Source organism: Tyto alba, unplaced genomic scaffold (assembly GCF_018691265.1).
Source record: "Tyto alba isolate M040663 unplaced genomic scaffold, T.alba_DEE_v4.0 Super-Scaffold_8, whole genome shotgun sequence".
NCBI lineage: Eukaryota > Metazoa > Chordata > Aves > Strigiformes > Tytonidae > Tyto > Tyto alba.
The window spans coordinates 23,855,469-23,876,387 of record NW_024881329.1 but is presented as its reverse complement, the minus strand read 5'-3'; the positions used below and the strand labels follow the sequence as shown (position 1 = coordinate 23,876,387).

Below are 20,919 nucleotides of genomic sequence, written 5' to 3'. Positions count from 1 at the left end.
AGACTTTGAAGCTGAGGTTCTCCAGCTTTTTAAGTGGTTTGACTTGTTCTGAAGTCAAGCAAATTAGAAATTTGCCCACGTGGATTAACTCCCTAGGGCAAGTCATGAGCTCTGGGAACTTAAGGTGTAGCAGACCCTAATAGTAGATTTAGGTGCTAAGCTGATGCAAAATACCAGAAAAGCACATGCTGTAGGGAAGCACTGCAGTGCTGACCAGGTTTGTGGCCCTTAGAAGTTAAAAATTCTTTTCCCTTACTGTGCAGTGCCATAGCTGGAGCAGGGTCTTGGCTCCCTGTGACCCTGCTGTGGTGTGGCCTTTGATCACGCTGGCTGATAACACGTGGTAGGTGAGGAGGGCACGGACAGAGAAACAAAACCGCCGAATGTCTCTTCCGAGTTGCGAAGGCCGGAGCCTCCGTCTCTGGTGGGGCACTGGCAGTACCGCTGCGCTTTAATGCAGAGATTATCGCTTGCCACTGCTGGCTCAGGCTGCAAGTACAGTGGCAGGAGGTGAAGAGCAGTGACAAAGTCACCCCGAAAAGTGGCTGTAAGAGCCGCGTGGCACAGCTCCCCTCTGTGTCTGTGCCCCGTGGCCTGCCCGTAGCTCTCGCATCTGTTGCCCAGGACTGCTCAGATCACGCCCCTCGCGGCTCCGGCAGCCCTCGTTTTCCAGTGCAGTCTTCCCTCAGATGATGAGAGGCAAAACAGAGCATGGAAGTGAGCATGACTACTGGGGTTTTTGAAGCACTGTACTAAAACCTCTTTGAAGTAGAAGGGTACCACAGCTGGCTAATGCTAAAAACAACTCCTGTACTCCATAAACCCACCGTGTATGTTTTAGATGCTCAGCCTTTGAGGGCTTACATGGGCCCATGTGGTACCTTCTCCTTTCCTGGTGGTAGCTTTGGGGGATTATTTGTTTCCCAAGGCAGCCAAACCTCAAGGAGGAAGATTTATTCAGCCTCTGTAAAACAAGGTTTGCAGATTCCTCTTCTCTGGAAACTGAGTGTTCCTGCAGGTTGGTGGGGATGTCTGTGTGCCTTTTTGTAGATCACACGCATAACACCTCTGTGTGCTCTTTGTCCTGTAGCCATCTCGACTGTGTTGTCCTGAATGGTGTTTATGTAGCAGCATTACAAAAGTATGTGTTGTTAGCTGTGAATCTTACACTGTTTGTGGATTTGGGGTTTTTAATCTGCTATTCTGATTTGTTAATACTTTTGAAGAGGCTATTTTTTTTTCTTTAAAGAAAGAGTAGTTTGATGTGACTGGGACCCTAATTCCCAGTTCTGCCATTAACCTTCTAATCTTGTGCAGAATAATCTGCACCTCGATTATATGTAAAACAGAGCTACCCCTTGCCTATTTTACACTCTTGATAAGCGTCTGAAAAATTCAAAACAATGTAGGCAGAGGCACCCGTTTAATGTGTAATGTTGCAAACTAACGACTGCTTTGTTTTGTGGAATTGCTTCTCTGCAAAACAGACGTGTCTGTAGGCTGGGTTTCCTAGTACATCTTCCCATTTTTCATTTCTTTAAACTTTTTCCATTTTAGCTTAGATCGCTGATTTTATTTTTAGGTCTGATGATGAACAGAGTTCAGCGGATAAGGAGAGACTTGCCAGGTAGGAGAATGGAGATTTCAAGCATGGACAAGCAGAGTATTTCCTTTCCTTAATGTTTCTCTAGGCATCACTTCTCTTTTTTCCCCCTCCTTCCCTCATCTGCTGCAGTAGAGGACTTGAAAGTGAACAGACTTCTGGAAATCGCTGTGCAATTGGAATTAGGAGGGAAAAGGCATTTAGTCCCCTTGCAGGAACATCTTTGGGGAATACACAAAAGGATTTATTTGCCAAAGGCTGCAGGGCAGAGTGTGGTTGGGCCGTTGCTTTCACCGAGTACTGTAGCTTTGGTAACCTGTGCTAAATACAGTTTCTCTTGTGCTGGATCAAGGTGCCAAATGGCCTGTTCTCACCTTGGAAAGGTTTTGTCACAGAAATGCTGTTGTACTATCAAGCCAGAAATTAAAAACTATACTAGTTCAGTTTTTTTCTACCCCATAAAACCTTCCAGGAAATGTGGAATCCTATCCATTACAGTGATTTAAGCTTACTGAAAACAAGATTTTTTTTTTTTTTTCCCTAAGTTCCTGTTTGTAATTAATGACAGGCTGGGGCTAAAATGACCGAAGCAGTCCTCTTGAATGCTGTACCATTAATCCAGACATGTACCCCGAGAGTGTGTGTGTGTGTGTACAGCTGCAGCTGGTTGAGATGCTGCGCTGTCAGGACTGCATTTCTGCAGCGGAAAAACACCAACTCTGAATGTACCCGTCCCTATTCTCAGCTGCAAAATAAAAACTGTTTAAATCATCATCAAGGTTTCTGCTGTCACCCACAGCTCGTTACTGCTGCAGAGCTGAGGGTTGGTAATTCATGAGGAACGGCTTGTTTTGTGGCTTGCCATCTTGCAAATGTACCCTGTAACTTCTTTGGACTTGCTCTCAAACAATGCACAGGACTAAAAAAGACTGTATTGGGTGCTGAGAATGCCACGGTTCTGGTCAGTTTATTGCCTGCTGGCTGGTTTTAAAACAGAAAATAAGCCCCGAACACAGCCTTTCCTAACTGCAGTATTGCATAGCTTAAATATTTGAGGCGATAAGGAAGCCCTAGAGGTAGGGTCTGTGAATACAGCAAAGAGCAGTGCTTTTCAGGGATTTCTCTTCCAGTGAAGTAGTGGCCCTTTCCTCTGTCCCCAGTAGTCAGTCCTTGCTGTCATGCGAGAGCCAGTAGTGAAGAATATTTGGCAGCGGGGCAAGTAAAATGTCTGGTGGCTTCCCAGTAGCCTTTGTAGTGAAGGTAGCTTCACTTTCACACTTGAGCATGTGAGTTTGGAGAAACTGAATTGCAGGTGAGTGTGATAATTGGAGCACTTCTTTTTCTGAAGATCAGTTTCTTGCAGCAAGGAGCAAGGTCGTTGAATGATTGCATACACCTGGTAGTGATAAATGCCCCATTCTTGTATTTATCCTCTTTAATTCACTTGCCTGTCTGTGCACCTTCCAACACTTTCATCTCATTTCATTTCCCACCATGTGCTTCCTTGCATCTGATCCATCTTTCTGTATAGGAAACCTGGCTTTTAAGTTCTGTTTTGAAAAACCCACCTTAGTGACCTAGTTAGACTACATACGCTGGATAAAAAGAACCAAGTCTAAACAAATTATGTTCTGAACTCTGGGGGGGTTGGTGGGGACTGTGCCCTGTGAACAGGCTTTCAAAAGGCACGTGAAGAACCTCTTTAAGGACTGTAAGTGGGCAGCATTCGTTGTGGTGCCCCTTTACAGGTCCGTCGCGCCACCCGGGTGCGTGCCCGGTAGATGGTCCGTCTGCCTGGGCCTTGTATATCTCCTCTAAAGCTCTCCCTCCTGCCATGATATTGCAAAAGGCTCTCAGTGTGACTGAGAAGTATCTTCACAAAGGCACTGCAGCGTGAGGCTCATCTGTTGTAACGTAGGTGCCCATGTTGTAGCTGCAGCCCTGGCCTCCTTGTACGGATGTGGGAGACGGGTGGGTGTCTGAAGGGTGATGGCAGAGGGGATTTGAGTCATCCTCAGACAAGCAGTGGGTGGGATGAGTCGTCCTAGCCTGTCTGCACCAGTGCTGTTAAAAAGCAAATTTCCTCAGTAAAGCGAGGTGAACCCCACTTTGAGAGCAGAGGCCATGGTAAAGGAAGAAATCCTCTGGCTTGCTGCAGTGTTGTGGAATTGATGGGGAAGCTTCTTTCTCTGCTAAAATAGCCCAGCCCAGCTCATTGCCTTCGCCAGGGACCGGGGAAGCAAGGCACTTGTCCGCAGCAGAGGTCCAGCTGTAGACTCTCCTCCTTGCACTTGTTCCTGTGTTCCTTTGTGCACGCCCAGCATGTGAGGCGCTTGTAGTCCTTCTAACGACCCCGATGCATCTCTGTGTTTTGCACTCTGGCCTTGTGGAAGTGTTGACATGGGGAACTGGCTGAGGCTTCCGGCCCGTTGGTGACTTCGTCTTCCTCCTCTCCTGCCTGGCCTTTTGCAGGGAAAATCACAGCGAGATTGAACGTAGGCGAAGGAACAAGATGACTGCCTACATCACGGAGCTGTCCGACATGGTGCCCACCTGCAGTGCCCTGGCCCGCAAACCGGACAAGCTCACCATCTTGCGCATGGCTGTCTCTCACATGAAGTCCCTGCGTGGCACAGGCAATACCTCCACTGACGGCACCTACAAACCCTCCTTTCTCACCGACCAGGTCTTGGCTTGATGCTGCTTTGTGGGAAATACTGCAATCAGAGAGGGGAATGGAGTTGTGGGCGGAGGGAGATGGGCGCCCAGGGTGGGTTTAGAGGGTGTCGCCTGCTTGGCTCCGGAGTTAAGAGTGTGTGTGTGTCTGTCGGAATGCAGGAACTCAAACACCTGATCCTAGAGGCAGCCGACGGCTTTCTGTTCATCGTGTCCTGTGAGACCGGGAGGGTGGTCTATGTCTCCGATTCGGTGACTCCTGTCCTGAACCAGCCCCAGTCCGAGTGGTTTGGCAGCACCCTCTATGACCAGGTGCACCCAGATGACGTGGGCAAGCTGAGGGAGCAGCTCTCCACATCAGAGAATGCACTGACAGGTAAAGCAGCCTGGGGAGGGACTGGCGGGGGCGGGCAGTGTGAAAGCCTGCAGAGGACTTGGATTAAAACCTTCCCTTTGTAGAAGGAACCAAACCCTGGTGCCTTTCTAACAAGGATCCTGCAGCCCCCCCTGAGAATGCATCTAAAGGTACCATTGGTGACACTTGTGTCCTGCTAGTTTCCTAATATGTTACCTGGTGCCTGTGTTGGTGGAAGGACTCACATCGCAGCAAGCATCTTGGTTTTGCTTCTTTCTCTAGGTCGCATCCTAGATTTGAAGACGGGCACTGTCAAGAAGGAAGGCCAGCAGTCCATGAGGATGTGTATGGGCTCACGGAGATCTTTCATCTGCCGAATGAGGTAATGAAGAGATTCCTTGGGGAAATCTCATTTGAGCCTGAAGCCAAACTTGCCCCCTGGCCCCTTCATGGTTTTATTTCAGTTTTTTTTTTTTTTGCTCGTTCTGAGGTAGACATGATACAACATGGCTGAGCTTTCCACGCTGTACCAACAGTCAAGTTCTTGAGAATTTTCTTTGCCCTATGCTAAGATAGCTCTCCGGACTGTTGTAGAAGATCCAGTTTCAAGTAACGCTGGGTTTGACCCCGTGTGTCACCTCCCTTGAAGTCTGTAGAGCGAGGGCTTTTGGCTCATGTGATGGAGATTCAAAGCTTCATCGCCATTTGTAGAGTGCCTCCTCTTATTAAAGACTGTCAGGTTGTTTTGCTGTTGACCAAGAAAGACAGAAGCCTTTCTCGTCGTGTTTCTGATTTTGGTACAGGTGTGGCAACAGCTCGGTGGATCCGGTCTCTGTAAACCGTCTCAGCTTTATGAGGAATCGCTGCAGGTAAGCAATACAAGAGTTATGGGCAAGCACGCTGCGTTGCTAGGATCAGAAGGAGCTGCAGCTCTGTCAGTGGTGAGGACACGCTGTGGTGAGTGTGTGTAGAGTAGGCTAGTACAGCTCACAGAGGGGTTTAGATACCTCTGCTGGTAGAGGAATCAAAGTACCCCTGTGTTGAGGGAGATAATCCTGGGGAAGATGAATCTTTCTTTATTCCAATATTGGATTTGATTTATGTTAAGTCTTTATTTGTTCTTTACCCTAAAGACGTTCTGTGGAAGCTTTTTTTTAAAACACAGGTAGAAACTTTGCCTCACCCTCACCCCAGTTTAATATATAGAAGAATCAGACTGTTTCTCTCTCCCAAGGAATGGCTTAGGTGCTGCAAAAGATGGCGAACCTCACTACGTTGTGGTGCACTGCACGGGTTACATAAAAGCCTGGCCCCCCGCAGGTAATGACTTCGCTGAAGTGTTCGGTTGTGGCTTGTTTTAAGAGCATATGGTCTAAAGTTGTCCTTCCTGTGACCCGAATGTGCCGGCAAATGCTTTGCAAATGTATCTATCACTTGTTCTTATTTTAAGATTGAACTGATTTTTGCTGATGCTGGATCTGTGTCTCTGGGCAGTAGAGATACTGTAGAGGATGCAGCTGATATTACGCTGTCTGATATGGTGCTGAAAGTTAGAGATCTTTAACTTTTCTGGTGAAAAAAGGCAGGGGGAAGCAACTTAATTTACCAAATTCCTTCATGAAAAAAGATACTGAATTACAAAACAGGGTGGAAAGACATATTGAAATCAGAACTGCATGTCTTTTTTTCCTCTGAAATTCGCCGTTTTTCCTGTATTAATCTTGCTGGAATTTTTTGGCACTCCTCTCAGGTGTTTCACTGCCTGATGATGACCCGGACGCTGGCCAGGGCAGCAAGTTTTGCCTCGTGGCTATTGGCAGGCTCCAGGTGGGTAGCATCTGTCGATGGTTCAACGTTGCCTTGTCCTAAAAGTCCCCAGAGTTAAACTGTTCCATCTCCCTGATTGCCACAAGCCCAACTGCAGGGCTGGCTGGGCAGCAGAAAGCAGCTCTCGCAGGATGCGGTAACGCTGTGCCCGTCTTGCCTCGCAGGTCACCAGCTCACCCAACTGCACAGACATGAACAATGTTTGTCAGCCAACAGAGTTCATCTCCCGACACAACACCGAAGGCATTTTTACCTTCATAGATCACCGATGTGTGGCTACGGTTGGCTACCAGCCACAGGTGAGCAAATGGTAGGAGCTTTCTAAGAAAAAGCTGCTGTGCGGACTTGCTTTTCCCTCCTCCCTGTCTTGGACATCATGGCTCTGCTTGTCTAACAGATCTGATAAAACGATGCCCAGGGCCTAAACCAGACGTGTTTCTTCTCTGCCTGTTGCTTTTTCATGTGCTTTTCTCAGTACTTTGATCATTTGAAGGGTGGGCGGCTCTGGATTATGTCGAATGTCAATTAAGATCATTTTTGCCTCCATTTGAGTCAGAGATCAAACGTTAGCCAACGGCTGGTGTGCTTCTCTTTTAAAACACAGCACGCTGGTTCCTGTACTTGGTTTGTGTAACAGTGATTGGGGGGGGGGGGGGGAGCAGTAACTACCTGTCCAAAGTGGAATTAATGGGGCAGACCTGAAAGAGGGAGTCTGCCTGCCAGATGAACTAACTTGATCTCTCTCCCAATTCCTTTAAAATCAGGAACTTCTGGGGAAGGACATTGTGGATTTCTGCCACCCGGAAGACCAACAGCTTTTGCGGGACAGCTTTCAGCAGGTAAAACACTTTAGCTACCACTTTGCATGCAGCGTGGTGTTCAGATTGGAATCTGTCTTGGTTCTTGCAAAGCAATGAAACTAATTGGAAAACCAAGAGGAAAATAAACCTTAGATGTTTCTCCTTTGCCCAATGGCAAACAGTTACAGATATAGTCACGTAACTGTAAACGTGCAAAACAAAACAGAAGCATCTGATGTCTAACTCTTGAATTCATCCTCTGGCTGCTAGTCCAGTCTGCTTTTAGGGCCAGAGACGTGGCTACAAAGTGCCTACCTGAATGCCATGCTTCTGTGGCTGAAACACTGGTTCATCTCTAGGGCCCAGCCCAGTGCTGCAGAACTCGAAATGGATGTGGTTTGCTTGCCCTGTTGTCGTTACTCTTATTTCTGAGGGCGTTGGACTTGTGGCAGGGCAGGTAAGACTGCCCCTGTGCTTTCATGACTCCAAAAAGTAGCTGCTCATATCCATTTGTGCAAATAGTTGGAATCGGAAGCAACAGCATGTGCTTCATTTACCGGAGGCTTTTTCATACATCTCACCAGTGCAAAGAGATAGGAAAAGTGGAAGCCAAAAAGGGGATGATAGATTCCCCTCCCATATCATTCAGGAATCAAGATGGTGCAAGGGAGTAGCAACAGTACCATTTAGTTGGGGAAGACCAAGATATGGTCTCGTAGGCTTCGAGGCAAAGGGCCATCACAGGGTTTTAGTGGGGGGTGGCTTGTGCTCAGAAGCAAGTTGCTCTTCAACGCCTTCTTTTATCAGGTACTACTGATGGCATTACGTTTTTTTAGGTGGTGAAGTTAAAAGGCCAGGTTCTGTCAGTCATGTTCCGATTCCGATCCAAAAACCGGGAATGGCTCTGGATGAGAACCAGCTCCTTTACCTTCCAGAACCCCTACTCGGATGAAATTGAGTACATCATCTGTACCAACACCAACGTCAAGTATGTACATGGAAATGACTTGCCAACCACCAGTGATAGCACACGAACCTGCTGGGACCTTGTCCCAGAATAAGCAGCAGCACAGAACTGCGGGAGCTTTGGCCTCTCCCCCTCACCAAGCTTTGCACAGGCCCTGGAGAAATTGCTAAGTCCCGTGAGCGTTCTTTTCCTGGGCTGTGGCAGGCACTAGAGGACTATAAAGTGCAAGCAATTTAATTCCTTTGGCTGTCTCGGTTGTATGGCTTAGCAAGCTGCCAAAGCTGGGCTCCAGCAGGGCCTTTTTTAACTCTGGTTATTGGAGCAAGTCTCCTGGCTGTGTGTTTGCATTCGGAGCTAATATTAGCGAAGTCTGCCTTTGAATGTAGCTCTTGGACTCCTGTGACAGTCCAGGGGGGCAGCTGGTCCAGCCCATGGCTTTTCACATGAGCAGCACTGTCTGCAGCTGATGCTAGGAAGCAAACACTTATTTTTCTTCACTGCTGTAGTTTGTCTTTGGACTCGGAAACAAGCTCCTGTGGGGAGGCTGCTTTCATTGCTGCTCTCTTCTTTTACCCCTCTTGACTATTCCAGTGGGTTGGGAGTGATCAGAGCTGCTCTCTCCTCCCATGAGTGAGCTCCAGTCCCCTTACAGAAGAGCAGCAACTGAAATAAAGGAAAAAAAAAAAAAAAAAGTGCCTGCATGTGATTCGTAACTGCAGGCTTGGTGGGCGCAGCAAACGGAGTCTCTCCAGCCAGGCAAACGGAAGGCTAGATTGCTTGTGGGCAAGTGAAAAGCCAGGAGTTTTTTTGCAAAGAGGCAGAGTCCTAGAGTGCAGGTAACAGTTCTTCCCTTCCCGCAGCTGGCAAGCTGGTGCTTTCTGATGAGAAAGTATTCAGGGCTGAGCAGTGACAAATCCTTCTGGCTTTAAAGAGCTGTGGTCTGAGTGCAGGGCTGAACCTGATGCAGATCTGATACAGGCCTTAATTCCTGTCCTGGTGTTAGAGAGATCTCTTTGAACTCATTCATTCCACACGCATCCATTCTCACATCCATGCTACGCCTTCTAAAGCACTGCATAAATTCAGACCAGATAAGCAGCCATCTGCATGTGATGGTGGTTGAGGTGCGTTTTATCGATGTGCATCTTTGCTAGGTTATCTGTATTGTTTCATCTTTGCGATCAGGTACTACTGAAGCAGCAGCTTGCGAAAGAACTGTCGAGAAAACGCTGGATTTTTATTCCTTTTTTTGTGGGAGTTAGACGTTAAGTGACTTCTGACAGTTAACAGAAGGGCACAGAGATCTCCACCAACGTCTTGGGCTTAAAACCTAAATGCTGGTGGTCTCTGCATGCTTCAGCTCTGGAGTGTCTGACATAGGGCTGAATCCTTGGCGGTTCCCAGGTTCCTACAACCTTTGCTTGTGCTTTAAGGACGATGCAGATCTGGCCGTGCTCCTGGGGGAGGTTAGAATTGCTCCCCCGCTCAGTGACTGAGTGGGAGGGGGCAGAGCCCTTTGGCTCACCGCCGTTCGCATTGTATTACATGACACCCCCCCCTCGCAGAGGCCATGGAAGCTGAGTGGAAGGATCCTTCACTCAAACAGGTTTTGCAAAAGCAAAGCTTCCAGTCTTGTCCGAGACAGGCGCGCGCTCCTACACGCGGTAGCCAACTGTTTGCTTTTCATTTGGTACTTTTTAAATATATTTTTTTTTTCTTTCTTTCTTTCTTTGCTTTAAAGGAACTCGAACCAGGAGTCTCGGCCTGCCCTGTCAAACTCAATGCAGAGGCCCCAGCTGGGGCAGAGTGTCAGCCTTCCCCTGGAGATGGGCACGGCACAGCTGCCCTCAAGGTCAGGAGGTGCTCAGCTCCTTTTACCATGCCTCTCTTGCTGGTTCTGCCCTCCTGTCAAATAGCCTTCCTACCCAAACTTTCCTCTCTGCAGCCATGAACTCCTCTGGGCTAATGAATCATTGGTGTAACCACAGAGTATCTGTTCCCTTGGCAATCGTTTTTAGCAGCCAGTGTTCTCCTGTTACAGAGACTTTCTATTTTAGGCAGCAGCAGCCTCCACAACAGACAGAGCTGGAAGTGGTCCCAGGAAGAGAGAGCCTGTCTGGTTACGACCACTCACAGGTAAGTCAGCAGAGGTTTTGCTCACTCCTTGCATTCGTCGTCCCGCATTATTTAGATTACGTTTTGCTGGGACTTGGAGGGTGGCCACGCAGGATCGACTTGAGGCTGCTGAGAACTGGGAGAGGAAGGTGTTCTGCCTGGGGTTCTGCTGGATCTGCTTGCTTGATTCTGAGCCGCCCCTGGGGCGCCCTCCCCACTATGCCCGTGTCGATGCCGCCAGCCCTGAACAGCCCCGCTGTCCCCATAAAATCCCCGTGAGCCCAGAGAGGAGCCCGGACTCCCGCGTGCGAGCTCTTTGCCTGCAAAGGCCTCGGCTGCTCTCCGTGCTGGCTGCGAGGCCGCTGACTTCCTTAGCGCTCGAGGTACTAACAGCTCCCGCTTACGCCTGCCCCAGGTTCCCGTTCAGCCTGTGACTGCTGCCGGCCCAGAGCACAGCAAGCCCTTGGAGAAGGCAGAGAGCCTTTTTAATCAGGAGCGGGACCCCAGGTTCAGCGAAATCTACAGCAGTATCAGCACAGGTAGGGAGTGCTGGGCCGTGTTGCCCCGTTACCCGATCGCAGCTTCCATCCGCGTGCTCTTTGCTCTTCCCCGCGTCGCTCAGAGCAGCTCTGGGTGCAGAGGCTCGGCGTGACTGTGGTGTGGCAGCCCAGGCCTTGCAGAATAGTGCTCATTTTGACGTTGGGTGGATAATTCCTGCCCCTGCTGAAGCGCTGTTGTGGCGGTGAATTGTCCTGCAGCCCCCGTTTTGCCGGAGAGCCGTGGGGAGGGAGTGGGTGCCGAGGTGTCTCTTGCTCTGGCCTCACTGCCTGCCTTAGTCTGATCCTTCCTGCTTGTCCCTAGAGAGCAGTTCCCTGTGTTCCCAGTCTGAGCACTGAGCCTAGTGGATGGTCTAACCCCAGAGGACCTTAATGCAAGTTTATTAGAAAATGGAGAGGAAATCAAATTAAATAGGCTTTTACAAAACCATCTGGAGTCCGTGCCTGGATAAGGAAGAGTCGTGTTTGCTTTGGCTCAAAACAGCCTTCCTTCACACGGGCATGTCTCTTGCAACTGGTTCTCTGTCCCTGTTCCTGCTGCTGAGACTTTCTGAGCCCTGAAGTGAATCAGCCTCTCTCTGCAGACCAGAACAAAGCCATTCCCGCCAGCACAGTGCCTGCCAACCAGCCCCTCTTTACGCAGGGAAACACTTTCACCCCAGCACGACCTGCCGAGAACTTCAGGTGAGGCTTCCTGCGCTGTGCTTTGAATGGCCTCGTGTTCATTTTATCTTGCCCTGCGGTTGTTCCTGTCCTGTTTGTGTGTCCTCCTGCAACAGCTGGGCCTTCCCAGCCTCTCTCCGCGCGGCAGTGATTGCCCATGATTGCCTTCCTATATAGTGCCCCCAGAAAATACAGGGGGAGCCCATCCAAGTGCTGGTTTCCTTGAGGGGTGGGCAGGAGGAGGGCTCCTGCGCCCCCGCTCTCCTGCCTGCTGCCGCTTCGCTCCTGCTGAGCGGTGCAGGAGCTTTGGGGTTGAGCACAGAGTCAGCACGGCCGCTCCTCTGCTGTGCCAGTCCTCCCCCTCATCTTTACCTCCCCAGCTCCTGCCTCGATTCCCCACTAGCCCTCTGCTCTGTCGCTTGCCGAAGCTTGTCCGCGGGGTCGCTGTACCCCTCTTAGCTTAGGCGGGACCCCGGGGACTGAGCTGGGCGGGGGTATCCTTGTCCACAAACCCAGCAGCTCCTGCCAGTTGGGTCCACAGCGGAGCAGCGTGGCAGGCGCTGGCACGCGAGCAAAGTTACCCCACGTTTCTGGGCTCATTTCCCCCCCACCGGTGACTTGCACGGGTGGTATTTGCGCCTCCTCGTCCTGTGTGTGATACCTGGCGTCCTCAGAGTGCCTCTCCCGTCCCTCAGGAGCAGCAGCATGGTGCCTCCTGTGAACATTATTCAGCAGCAGCCCTCATCAGCGGGCCGGATCTTGGCACAGATTTCACGCCACTCCAACCCAGCTCAGGTCAGCGGAACCAGCTGGGCTGCAGGGACACGGCCGGCGTTCACACCCCAGGTAGCAAAGCCCGAGGCCTCGGTGCAGGCCCCGAGTGCTGGAGCAGTGCTGGGTGCCCTGCGCTTTCCCCTTTGGGGGCAGCGCAGCAGCCTCTCGCCCTAGCTGAGAAGAGGTTCAGAATAAATACCTCCTCTTCCTCTCCTGTTTCTCACTCTCTTGCAGCAAGTGGCATCCCAGACGGTGAAGACTCGGCCCTCTTCCTTCAGCATGGGGACTTTCCAAGGCACCCCGTCCTCCTTCAGCCCCATGACAGCACCTGGCTCTACGGCTTCTCCTACGGGGGCTGCTTACCCAAACCTCGCCAGCCGTGGCACGGGCTTCAGTGAGTATGGCTTGGGGTGCTGGTGAGGTTGGGTGGCAGCAAAACTCCCCTCGGAGGAAAGCTGGGAGCCTCGGGCAGGTACAGCCGTGGTGTGATACCATCTCTGTCACTTTTGTGTGTGTGTTGGGAGCGCTCAGATGGGGAGAGCGCAGCTAAATCCCTGCTGTGGCTAACGCCGCCTAGATCACCCTTAACCACCGTCCCAGCACGAGGCTCCAGAGCAGATGTGTTTTGAACCATTTTAAGGCTGACTGGGAGGAAGCAAACCCCTCTGGGACTCCCCGGCGTTTGTTCCACCCCCATAGCTGGGTACTGACAAATGCCTTAACGCACGTGAGGGTTCAGTGGCTTTTCCTGGAGGGGCGATCCTGCCCCGTTAAGGACCAGGCACCTCCCAGGGAGCTGGGCACTTCCAGTCCCGTTCAAGCACCCCAGAAACCAGAGCCCCGCAGCAGGAGCCCTCTGCTGACCTGTTCTCTGTTAAACAGCCGCGGAGGCAGCGCAGACCCCGGCCCCGTTCCAGACGCGGGCGACCGAAGGCGTGGGGATGTGGCCACAGTGGCAAGGACAGCACCACGGCCCGGCGTCCGGGGAGCAACACGTGCAGCAGCCGCAGCCAAGCCAGCCTGAGGTCTTCTCAGTAAGACGGTGCTTTTTCAACCTCCCGAGCGAGGGCTGGTGGGCCAAGCGTGTGGGAAGGGATGGGCTTTGCTTGCTGAGCGTGGGCGGCAGGCGCCGAGAGCTCGTCCCTCTAGGTTATAATATCTGGCGAGGTCTCCACCTCGTGAGTAACCTGATGGAACTGCAACTGGAAGAGGGCAGGGCAGCAGGGCCTCAGCTGGGCTGGCTTTGTGTCTTGGTCTGTAAAACTACCATTGGGTTAACCCTTCTAGCTCCAATTAAAAACCGTAACAAAAAAGCCAAACACCTCGCCCAGTCCCACAAAGTGAAGGTAACTCCCGAGACTTCACGTTCTTCTTGCGACTTGCTGCCCCCTGCTTTCTAAGGAATCGGTGCAGTTGCTGCTTATGGCTTAAATTTGCTGCTGTCCTGCAGCCTCGGAAACAAACCCTTGGGAGGGGAGGGACCGTCTTGGTGTGCAGTACCCACTCAGGCAAGCTCCTCCGTGACTAAATCACCAGGGTGAGGTGTTAGTCCTGATAATAACTCTCTCCTTGTATCCTCGCAGGACATGCTGACAATGCTGGGAGACCAAGGACCCAACTACAACAATGAAGAGTTCCCAGAGTTGAATATATTCCCTTCTTTTTCAGAATAAAATAAGCCCTAAGGGGGGGGAAGCAAATTATAGCTCTATATAATATCCACGTGTAAAGGAAAACACCTAAGTCTTTTTTTTCAAAGACTGCTGAACTTTCTGGACCCTTCCCGCCTTCCGGAGGCGAAGCTCTGCCTGACGGCCCGGAGGAGGGACGGTGGCCCGGCAGGAGGATGTCGTGGGTTTGGGCACCTCCTCGGTGGGGGGCTCCTCGCCCGGAGGCTTCAGGACTGGAGTGCTGCGCCAGCAGCCGCGCTCACCGACCGGAGGCCCCGTGTTCCCGGAGCCGCTCGCCGGCGGTTCTCGCCCGGCACGCTGGGTCGCTTGGAGGGATTCCCGTCTGGGTTGCAGACGGCCCCTCCGAACTCGTAAGGTGGCTTTGACTTGTTTGTATTTCAGCCTTCTATACCGTGACTCTTTTTCTATAAAACACAAAGTATTGTAACTTTTCAAATATCGGAAGGAACTCTTCCCAGCGTTCCCCCCCCCCCGTGTGAGGCGGGTCTGGAGGGCGCTCGTGTAAGAATCCTTGTCGTAAGGCGGCTTTCTCGGTGGCGGGAGCCTGGCTGCCTCTGGAGGGTTGTGTTCGTGTCCCTGGCCCGAGGTGCTTTGTTTAGAGGTTCCCACGCCGGCGTGTGTTTGGAGGCCGATCTCTTCTGTGAACTGTGCCGTGAACACGGGCCTCTGGCCGCTGAGACCGAGGAACCGCCTCGGGGCCCAGTCAGCCGTCCGAGCGGCGGGATAATTACAAGCCGTAACAATATTATCTACGTAGCTTTGTTCGAGGCATCAGCTTTGTGGCTGATGGTTTCTGTGCTGCCGTGAACCAGTGCTTCAACAGGCTTTTTGTCAGCTTATGATGGGGGGGGGGGGAAACCAAAAAATCCGCGCTGTGCTGCCCGTGCGTTGGTGCCACACCTGGATCGAGCCCCTCGCCTTCGCGCGGGGGCCCCGCACGGGCCCTGGCTGTGGGCAGGGGCTGTGAGCTGCGGCTCCACCACCTGCTCGGAATGGCAGTAGTTGCTTTGACACTCACCGTCTCCTTAAAGAAAAATTCATGCCATATGATGACCCTGTTGCCAAATCACAAAATGGAGGAGAGCAGAGGAAGATAGGGAACAGAATTAATTTTTTTTATATCTATCTATCTATATATATATATATATAATTTCTTCTTTTTTTTAAACCTTGACTGAATCTTCTGGCTTCTTCAGTGGAAAAAAACTTGCGGTGAATCTTGCTCTCCTCAGGGTGTGTAGGGACTGGAAGAGCAGTTTGATTCCCCCCGTGGCGGCAAGCCGTGCTTCGGTTTCGACAGGAACACTCGCTCCTCGCTGGGTTTACTTGGGAGGAAACTTGGCCCGACTGCGGCGGGGGAGGAACGCGAAGCTCTCCTGGCAGCCTGCTTTTCTTCCCGATGAAATCCGGGTGTTTCTCCTGCCCGCTGCGCTGCGCCTTGGCGGGGCTGGCCGCGAGCAGCTGCCGCGGGGCAGGGCCGGGGGTCTGGGTGCTGCGGGGGGGGGGGGGGGGGGAGACCCTCGGGAGGTTTTGGAGCTGCACGGGGCAGATCCCGTCCCTGGGGGGTGACCCCGCAGGCGGGTGTGCCGCTGTCCGCTTTCAGCGCTCGCCGAGATCCCGCGCGGTTCCTCTTGGTAGCGGAGCAGAAAGCTTTCATTTTATTTTTATTTTAATTTTTTTTTTTTCCTCTCCTGCTTTTGTTGGAAAGTTAAGATTTGAAGCTGGTTTTGTTTTTCTCACTTTGAACGCCACTTCCAAATTTATCTATGGAAAGGTGGGAACCTCCCGGTTAGGGAGTCTGGAAAGGTCCTGTGATCCACCCCCGTCCCACCCGGGGAAAGTGCTACCAGCAATGACCAGGCCGGGCCCCTCTTCCTCCGCAGCAGCCCCCGCTGCCGCGCTCTGGAACTTTCTCCGGCTTCGAGGAGGTGGATTGTGTAAAGCAGCGCGGTGGCCGCGGTCCCCGGGGTCCCTCCTCGGGCGCGGGGAAGGACCAGCACCGCGCTCGGCTGCCCGAGGAGGAGGAGACAGATCCCCATTTCTGCCGCGATCCAAGTCCCTGGGGAACGCGCCAGGACCTGGGGCCGCATGGACAAAAAGCGACGACGTCCAGGTCTGTGTGTCCCCCCTCCCTGTCACCTTGGGGGTGACACTCCTGTACCACCCCCCCCCCCCCCAAATTTTGGGTCCCGCCATGGACAGTTGAAGCTGGGGGGGGGAGGAAGAGCCAGCTGGAGCTGAGCCGCGGGGGCAGGGTTGGCCGGGCTTTGGCACGGGGACTGGTGAGGCATCTGCCACCCCCCCAGGCTGGCGCGCGGTGCCCTTGCGGAGCGGGACGTGGGCCAGAGCCCCTTCTGGTAATTGTGTTATTTTTCACTGTCTGGGGGGGCGGTTATTTTATCGTACAGTCGCCTGGGGCGGGCAGGAGCCAAACCTCCTCCTCCGGGCTTGTTTCGGGCCCAGGGCTCCCTCTTGTTGCAGGAATCACAGATGATTATATGTAGCAGAGATTTTACAACAAGATATTTTCCCTTTTTCAAAGCTCTGTCTCGTTTCTGCCTCCCCTCTACCCCGGCTGTGCTCACACCACCGGGGCCCTGAATCCTCGGCCGTGGCCTCGCAGCGATGCTGGGGCTGAACCCTCCCTCCTTCCCCCCTCTTCATTAGTTGCACGTGGGGGCTGGAGTGCGTTACCCCTCCCTCACGCTCTCACCCAGCCCTGCACTTGGCGAGGGGGAGCAGCCCAGCGCTCCCAGTTCAGCCTCTCCTCCAGACCCCCCCCAGCCAAGGAGCGGGGCCCCGGGCCGGTGGCCTCGCCCCTGGGTCACGCGCGGCCGAGTCAGGGCCCCGTGGGCGATGAGTCCGCGGCGGAGCCCCGGCCTGACTCAGCCACCCCCTTTCTCGGGGGGGGGGAGCTCGCCCCAGGGGTGCAGGTCCCTCACCCCAGGGACCCCACCGGGGTGGGGTGACGTGGGCTTATTTTGGAGGTGGCTCCAGCCTGGATCCGTGCCTCGGTGCTGCTGCTGTCCCCTTAACTCTGCCCCTTGCTCCCTGGGACGCTCTGTCCTCTTACCCACGGCTGGATGATGATGATGATGATGTCCCCAGCGCTTGGGACAGGGGACTAATGCCCCTGGGACCTTCCCGGGCAGTGAACAAGGTTTTCTGACTCGTGACGAGGTGCCAGTCACCGCAGAAAGCACCGTCTGGCCCCGCTGCCCCACGGTGCTGCTGCCTGGGGTCAGGGACGGGCCAGGGGGCCCCCAACCTCTACCTCTGCCCCCCAAAACTGGGCACGGGGGGTGGCCGAATCCTGCACTGCACAGCAGGCTGGGGTTGGGGACACTGGGGTGGTCCTGTCCTCAGCTCCAGCTGTCACACCACGACCCTGAGTTGCTGGGGAGGGTCTAATCCTGCCAGGTCGTGCCTCTCCCGAGGGAAGGGGGTGCTCAGCCCTTGCCGGGAGGGCTGGGGTGGGGGGTGTCTCCTGGGACACAAACAGCCCCTTTGCCGTAGGGTGGGAGGGTGGCTCTGGGACAAGGGAGGTGGCCCCAGAGTGGGGGGCAGGAGGGGGTCCCTGGGGTAGGGGGATGTCCCCAGTGTGGGGTGCGGGGGCAGGAGGGGGTTCCCCAGGGTGGAGCGGGGGGGTGGAAGGGCGTCCTCAGGGGCAGGACGAGGTCCCCAGGGTGTCCCCGGGGACAGGAGGGGGGTCCCCAGGGCAGCACCCAGAGCCCCTGGGCCAGGGCTGACTCAGCTCTGCCCCCCAGCACCACGTGAAGGCGGGGGGGGGGCTGCTGCTGTGTCCCGTCCCCCCCCTCCCCGCCGCCTCCTTCCCTCCCCTACGAACCCCCCGCAGACCCGGGCGCCCGCCAACATTTTCCAGCTGCCTCTCGACTTCCTCAATCCAGCGCTATAAAAGAGCCGCGGCCGCGGCCTCCGCACCCCCCAGCCGCGCCGTCCTCCCGCCGACAGCACGATGCTGGGGTAAGCGGGGCGGGGGGGGTCCCGCGGGGGGACGGGGCACCCGGTGAGGTGTTGCGGGGGGGGGCGGTCGAGTGGTTTTTTAGCCCTGGGGAAATAGACCCCAGTGGGAATGTGTGTGCGGGGGGGTGGGGGTGGTGGGGAACTAGGGCCCTGCGCATCAGCTTGGTGTTAGAGGTGCGAAGGGGGAAACTGAGGCACGGAGCATCGAGCGGGGCTGTGGGCTGCAGGCTGGGGCTGGCGGCCCCATTCCTGCTCTGCCCCAGGGGTCTGGTGAGGAAGCAGATGCTGGGGGCGAGGGGTAAAGCGAGGGAGGGGGCAGGATGCGTGGGTGCTCCCCCCCCCCACCTGCACCCCTTGCTCTGTGCGCCCCCAAAACTCAGTTTCCCCCCTGGCCGGCGGCTGCCGGAAGGCGCCGGTGGGGCCGTGATGGGAACCAGCTGTCCCAGCTCATGTGATGCCTGCGCCCGGCCAGCGCTGCGGGCGGGGGGGTCCCGGCCCCAAAATGGGGCGAACGGGGGGGGTCCTGGCCTGAAACCGGGGTGGGCAGGGGCTGCTGGTTGCCGTGGCCTGGAAATGGGGTGGGTACGGGGTTCCGGTCTCCCCCAGCCCCTCGTGGCTCAATAACGGGGTGCGTGGGGTCTGGGAACGGGATGGACGGGGGGTCCTGGCCCCTATAGCCGGAGGCGGTCGTGGGCGCAGGGTCCTGCCCCCCTCCAGCCCTCCCAGGCTCAGTCCCTGTCCCGGGTCCCCAGGATGTGGTGGCCCACGGTGCTGGCCCTGCTGGTCCCCGCGGCGGTGGCCCAGTTGCGCCCCGAGCGGGAGCTGGACGCCCAGTGGGAGCTGTGGAAGAAAACCCATCGCAAGCAGTACAACGGGGAGGTATGGCAGAGCCCCCCGGGAGGGGACCGGCCCCTGGGGGGGAGCTGGGGACCAGCCCGGTGGTGTCCCCAGGGCAAGGGGTGGGGGGGGGGGGGGACGGGACGCAGGACCCCTTCACCCAGCGCCGTCTCGCCCCGTGGTGCAGGCGGACGAGGTGGCGCGGAGGGTGATTTGGGAGAAGAACCTCAAGTACATCAACACCCACAACCTGGAGCACGCGCTGGGCGTCCACACCTTCGAGCTGGCCATGAACCACCTGGGTGACATGGTGAGTGTCACCGGGGAGGGACACGAGCGGGGTGCCAGAGAGACTCAGCACCCTTGGGTGCTCTGCCCAGCAGCCCCAGGGCTGCACCCGTCCACCCCGCGCTCCTTCCCCAGACCAGCGAGGAGGTGGTGAGGATGATGACGGGCTTGAAGGTGCCCCGTGGCCGCCCGCGTCGCAACGAGACGCTCTACGTCCCCGACTGGTCTGAGCGAGCCCCGGCTGCCGTGGACTGGAGGAGGAAAGGCTACGTGACCCCCGTCAAGAACCAGGTAAGCGGGGTGCTCCCGGGGGGCGCCCGGCGCGGGGTGGCACCCCGCCGTCACCCCTCCTTGTCCCCACAGGGCCAGTGTGGCTCGTGCTGGGCTTTCAGCTCGGTGGGCGCGCTGGAGGGGCAGCTGAAGCGGAAGACGGGGAAGCTGCTCGCCCTCAGCCCCCAAAACCTGGTGGATTGCGTGGCCAACAACGACGGCTGCGGCGGCGGCTACATGACCAACGCCTTCGAGTACGTCCGGCAGAACCGCGGCATCGACTCCGAGGATGCCTACCCCTACATCGGCCAGGTCCGGGGCTGGGCAGGGGGGTGAGGCCTCCGTTTGCTCTCCCGTCCCCGTCTCACCTTGACCTTGCCGGTCCCGCGCAGGATGAGAGCTGCATGTACAGCCCCACCGGGAAGGCGGCCAAGTGCCGCGGCTACCGGGAAATCCCCGAAGGGAACGAGAAGGCTTTGAAGAGGGCCGTGGCCAGGATCGGCCCCGTCTCCGTGGGCATTGACGCCAGCCTGCCCTCCTTCCAGTTCTACAGCCGGGGTGAGGGGCTGGGGGAACCCCCGCTGGCCCCGGGGCAGCTCGGGGAAACTGAGGCACGGCCGGGTGGTTTATCCAAGGCGTAACCCTCCGTCCCGTCCCCCAGGCGTGTACTACGACGAGAGCTGCAACGCCGAAAACATCAACCACGCGGTGCTGGCGGTGGGCTACGGCACGCAGAAGGGCACCAAGCACTGGATCATCAAGAACAGGTACGGCGGGCCGGCGCGGCCGCTCTCCGCCGGGTCGGCGTTCGCCGGCGGCTCTGCCGGTGGCTCAGGCTTGGCCTTTTCTCCCCCGCAGCTGGGGCGAGGAGTGGGGCAACAAGGGCTACGTCCTCCTGGCGCGCAACATGAACAACGCCTGCGGCATCGCCAACCTCGCCAGCTTCCCCAAGATGTGAGCGCTCCTGGCACGCTCCCGCGCCGCGCCCGGCCGCTCTCCCTGCTTCCCTCCCTTCAAGCTTTCCGCTCCCAATCTCCGAAGCTGACGTTGCCCGTGAGAAATCTCCCCCGGGAGGCGGGGAGAGAGACCCTCCGGCTGCAGATGAACGGTGCGATGAGCGATGAGCTCCCCCCCAACCGTTTTCCCGGGATTCCTTTGCCGTGCCGGCACCGCGTGTGCCGGGTTCTGCCCTCCCGCGGCTCCGCGGGGTCTGTTCTGTCCGGAGTTGCTTGTGCAAACCCGTCCCGCACCAGCCTCTGCCCCCGGGAGCGCGGATGCACCGGGACATCCCGCACAGGTGGAACGTCCCCATGGGGAGCGCGGGTCTGTCTCCCCCCACCCTGCGTCCCAGTGGGGGCTGCAGAGGATGATACGACTTCATTTTTAAAATAAACCCCGTTGGGAATAAACGCTCGGGCTGGTTCGCTCTGTGCTGCGCTGGCCCCGCGGGGGGAAAGTCCTTCCCTTTGCCGAGGGGGCAGGAGCCAACGGCAAAACAGGCGATGCCGGAGC

At 55.6% G+C, this 20,919-nt stretch overlaps 2 protein-coding genes across 11 annotated transcripts in view; both read left to right on the top strand.

Annotated features, from left to right (window-relative positions):
- Positions 1–14,877, top strand: part of LOC104361268 (aryl hydrocarbon receptor nuclear translocator) — a 31,349-nt gene extending 16,472 nt beyond the window's left edge. For 3 of the 9 annotated variants that reach the window (XM_042784550.1, XM_032984464.2, XM_032984445.2), the window contains 19 exons: positions 1,583–1,627; positions 4,076–4,289; positions 4,442–4,655; positions 4,739–4,804; positions 4,917–5,016; positions 5,438–5,503; positions 5,869–5,954; positions 6,385–6,461; positions 6,626–6,760; positions 7,226–7,300; positions 8,098–8,249; positions 9,970–10,080; positions 10,286–10,364; positions 10,759–10,882; positions 11,485–11,584; positions 12,259–12,409; positions 12,572–12,731; positions 13,220–13,371; positions 13,921–14,877. In XM_042784550.1, coding sequence (XP_042640484.1) covers positions 1,583–1,627; positions 4,076–4,289; positions 4,442–4,655; positions 4,739–4,804; positions 4,917–5,016; positions 5,438–5,503; positions 5,869–5,954; positions 6,385–6,461; positions 6,626–6,760; positions 7,226–7,300; positions 8,098–8,249; positions 9,970–10,080; positions 10,286–10,364; positions 10,759–10,882; positions 11,485–11,584; positions 12,259–12,409; positions 12,572–12,731; positions 13,220–13,371; positions 13,921–14,010 — 2,197 coding nt within the window. In that variant the 3' untranslated portion in view covers positions 14,011–14,877. Of the gene's footprint in view, positions 1–1,582; positions 1,628–4,075; positions 4,290–4,441; positions 4,656–4,738; positions 4,805–4,916; positions 5,017–5,437; positions 5,504–5,868; positions 5,955–6,384; positions 6,462–6,625; positions 6,761–7,225; positions 7,301–8,097; positions 8,250–9,969; positions 10,081–10,285; positions 10,365–10,758; positions 10,883–11,484; positions 11,585–12,258; positions 12,410–12,571; positions 12,732–13,219; positions 13,380–13,920 lie in introns of all 9 variants that reach the window. The other 6 variants (XM_032984501.2, XM_032984482.2, XM_032984520.2 and 3 more) reach the window with 4 other exon arrangements.
- A 1,212-nt stretch (positions 14,878–16,089) lies between these two features.
- Positions 16,090–20,816, top strand: LOC122152483 (cathepsin K-like). 2 transcript variants are annotated; one of them, XM_042784553.1, is made up of 9 exons: positions 16,090–16,141; positions 17,937–18,012; positions 18,765–18,891; positions 19,037–19,159; positions 19,273–19,428; positions 19,501–19,719; positions 19,800–19,965; positions 20,069–20,174; positions 20,266–20,816. In XM_042784553.1, exons 2-9 carry the CDS (start codon positions 18,005–18,007, stop codon positions 20,363–20,365), a joined length of 1,005 nt encoding a protein of 334 aa, XP_042640487.1. In that variant the 5' UTR covers positions 16,090–16,141; positions 17,937–18,004; the 3' UTR covers positions 20,366–20,816. The 2 variants fall into 2 exon arrangements, with proteins under 2 accessions (XP_042640487.1, XP_042640486.1); XM_042784552.1 differs by lacking the exon at positions 16,090–16,141 and having other exon boundaries at positions 17,880–18,012.
- Positions 20,817–20,919: the final 103 nt, after the last annotated feature.